This window comes from Perognathus longimembris, chromosome 20 (genome assembly GCF_023159225.1).
Source record: "Perognathus longimembris pacificus isolate PPM17 chromosome 20, ASM2315922v1, whole genome shotgun sequence".
NCBI lineage: Eukaryota > Metazoa > Chordata > Mammalia > Rodentia > Heteromyidae > Perognathus > Perognathus longimembris.
In genome coordinates this window covers 42,549,228-42,552,404 of record NC_063180.1, presented here as the reverse complement: position 1 = coordinate 42,552,404, position 3,177 = coordinate 42,549,228, and the positions used below count along the sequence as shown (strand labels likewise).

General features: G+C 57.4%; 1 protein-coding gene across 1 annotated transcript; it reads right to left on the bottom strand.

The window, feature by feature from the left end:
* Positions 1–307: 307 nt before the first annotated feature.
* On the bottom strand, positions 308–1,749 carry Rplp1 (ribosomal protein lateral stalk subunit P1). Its single transcript, XM_048329651.1, has 3 exons — positions 1,557–1,749; positions 1,192–1,266; positions 308–542 (listed from the first exon to the last, which is right to left on the bottom strand). The coding sequence occupies exons 1-3, from the start codon at positions 1,626–1,628 to the stop codon at positions 345–347; spliced, it is 345 nt and encodes a 114-aa protein (XP_048185608.1). The 5' UTR covers positions 1,629–1,749; the 3' UTR covers positions 308–344.
* Between the last annotated feature and the right edge of the window lie 1,428 nt (positions 1,750–3,177).

Sequence of the window (3,177 nt, the reverse complement as noted above, 5' to 3'; positions counted from 1 at the left end):
CCAGGGACAGTGCTCAGGCCCTGAGTCCAAGGCCCAGGACTGGCAAAAAAAAAAAACAACTAAAGCTGAGGCCTACACTCTATCTGTACAGATAAACTCTAACCATCAAGGCAGACAGCAGACACACACCAAGCATCTTCTCTGACCCCCAACTTGTGATACACACAAGGAACTTACTAAGTCAGACTTGAGGACTTTTACCCTGGTGAGCTTCAGGTAAACACAGCACATGCTCTGACCAACAGTATAAGCACTGGATGACGTCAGCTTTGCAAAACACACTCCCAAACTACGTGCCAGAACAGTAGCAGAGTCCAGCTTTTATTGAGTTAAGTTGCAGAGGTTTAGTCAAAAAGACCAAAGCCCATGTCGTCGTCAGACTCCTCTGATTCTTCCTTCTTTGCCTCCACTTTCTTCTCCTCAGCTGGGGCAGCAGCAGCGGCTGGAGCAGGACCTCCTGCTGGAGCAGCGCCGGCGGCGGGGGCGGGACCCCCAGCCCCTACATTGCAGATGAGGCTTCCGATGTTGACAGTGGCCAGAGCCTGCAACACAGGGTCCATGGGTGAAGACGCAGCCCACCTGGGTGCTGTTCTTGCACAGAACCTCCCCCAAACACACCAAGTGCCTCTTCCTCTCAAACACGGGGACCAAACCTAATTCTTCAGTGCTGGAGGTGCCTCGCAGGACGGCTTTCATTCTGTGCTGATGGCCAGGCTTAACCAATCAGAACAGCTATGCAGCACCTTCCCTTTACAAATGAGAAAAACAGCCCAGGCTAGCTTGTTGGGAGAAAATACAGGGTTCTCGGAAGACACAGAGCAGACCCAACACGAAGTTGGATGTTACTAATTTCACTTGTCAAAGTCAAAATAACTCATCCAAGGCAGGATAGCCAGTGTGAACTCTTGGGCAGAAACTTGCCTTTATTAGCTTTTCACTTGGACAGTAAACACCCAATAAAGGGCCGCTAGATTCAGTCCACAAAGTCCATTACTGCCACAATGAGGAGTTAACACTGACCAAGGTGTATACATAGCGTGGCATGATTCGAATCCTGTTAAATTAAAAGGAGAGCACTCATGCAAAGAACAATCCCCAGAACATACAACACCAAATAAGACAGCAACCAGTGACACTTCTAACCATGACACGAGGAGGCCCGGGGGGACAGTGTCGCCCCCAACACCTTACCTTTGCGAACAGGCCCGGCCAGAAAGGCTCCACATTCACCCCGGCTGCTTTGATGAGGGCGTTGATCTTATCCTCCTGCGGCAAACCCAGCAGAGAGCACGGTTAGCTCAACACAAGGCCTCCCCAAAAGCCTCAGGGTGACGTGAACGCGGGCTGAGTCTGACCTAGGACGCGGACACGGGACGGGGCCCGGCCGGCCAGCTCCGGCACCTGTGTCTATCTTAGATTGGGGGGGGGGAAGGGCGGGGGCCCAGGGCTTGAACTGGGGCCGGCGCGCCGCCTCCCCCACGTCCCAGGCCCGCACGTGCCCTCCTCCCCCCGGCCCAGCCTCCCCGCCTCGGCCCGGCCTCCCCGCCCGCACTCACCGTTACGGTGACCTCGTCGTCGTGCAGGATGAGGGCTGAGTAGATACAGGCGAGTTCGGAGACGGAAGCCATGGCGCGGACTGCCGGGCGCGGTGCTAGTCGCCGGAGGAAGTGAGGGCCTCACCCCAACGCGGCCTTAGCTTCCTCGGAAGAACCGAGCACCTTGGCGGCAGCTGAGGAAAGGGAGCTCCGCGCCTGCGCGCAGCCTCTTATACTAACACGCGGACCAATCAGAGCCCTCATCTGGCGGAAGAGGCGGAACCAGGAGCGAGTGGAGGCGCCTGCGCACTGGCGCGCCTCGCCATGCGCGCGGCTTCCCAGCGGCTAAATGGTTGGAGGGCGGGACGCCCGGATGTTAACGTATTTCCGGGAAGAGGTTTCGCGGTTCGGCGGAGATGCCGGGGGGGAGGGGGGGGCCTTGGGACAGACGCCGGGTGGTCACCGGGTCAGGCCCCGGTGTCGGCCTGACCCCCTAAAGCGAGAGGCCCCCGAGGTCTCCCAGGTAAACGTGGGAGTCTGGAGGCCAGTGACATCAGACCCCGGAACTGCATGCACACGTCCGGCGCCGTCCACCGGAAGGAGTTGCTGGAGGACTCCGACGCCGGAAGGAGTAGTTGGGGGACCCGGAAGCGGTCCTGGAAATGCTGCCCCTGACACCGGGTGCCCTGCGCGCTGACCAACCTACCGTGGGGAAATGGTGACGCGCGGGCGTCGGGGTGGGGGACCAGCCGGGGGGGGGGGCGCGCACTCGCGGGCCGCCGTGTGGAATTGAAACCCCTTCGTCTTAAAAACACCCTAGAGTAAGGTCCACCCCCGGGGGGGGGAGTGCTCCAGGCCGATGCCCCGCCTGTTTAAAAGCTGTCCAGTTACCTAGGTAACCGGCACACCTGGGGGCTGTTACCTGCCCCCCCCTCCCGTCATACCCTAATCCACCTGGACACACCTCCCACCCCCTGCCCTAGGTGAGGGGGAGACTCTGGGGCCTGCAACTCGTGCCTTGAATTTAGCAGCAGGCCAGCACCACACACAGGAAAAGCCAGAAGAGGAGGGGGGCGGGAGAGGTGACTTTCCCCCCAGATGTGCCGGTTACCTAGGTAACTGGAGTGAGATTTAAGCAGGCTTGGGCATCTGCTTGGAGCCCTGGGGGGGGGGGGGGCGGGTTGGACCTTAGACCTAGCTACTCTGGAGTCCTGCTGGAAGCTGGCGCTCTACCGCTTGAGCCACAGCTCCAGTTTTTGGTGGTTCATCGCATTCCGCAGGTCTCAGCCTCCTGAGTAGCTAGGATTACAGGCGTGAACCATGCATGCCAGCAGATTTTTATCTTTCCTTAACCTCCGAATCGACTTTATGCCAGAACTAATACTACAAAAGAAAAAAAAAAGGTTAAACTATCATTTTTGGTTCACACCAAAAGTATTGTCAGGTGTGATGCCCGCCCACAGGTGTAATCACTCTGGAGGCTGGCAGCAGAGAGGTCGTGGTCCCCCTAGGCTGGGCTACATACTTCATTTAAATAAAATAAAAGCATGCATTATCCACTTAATGTGGCACTGCTTCCCATTTCTCTTTTCATTAATACCTTACACAGTGACTGCATATAGGAGTGAGGGACCACCACACA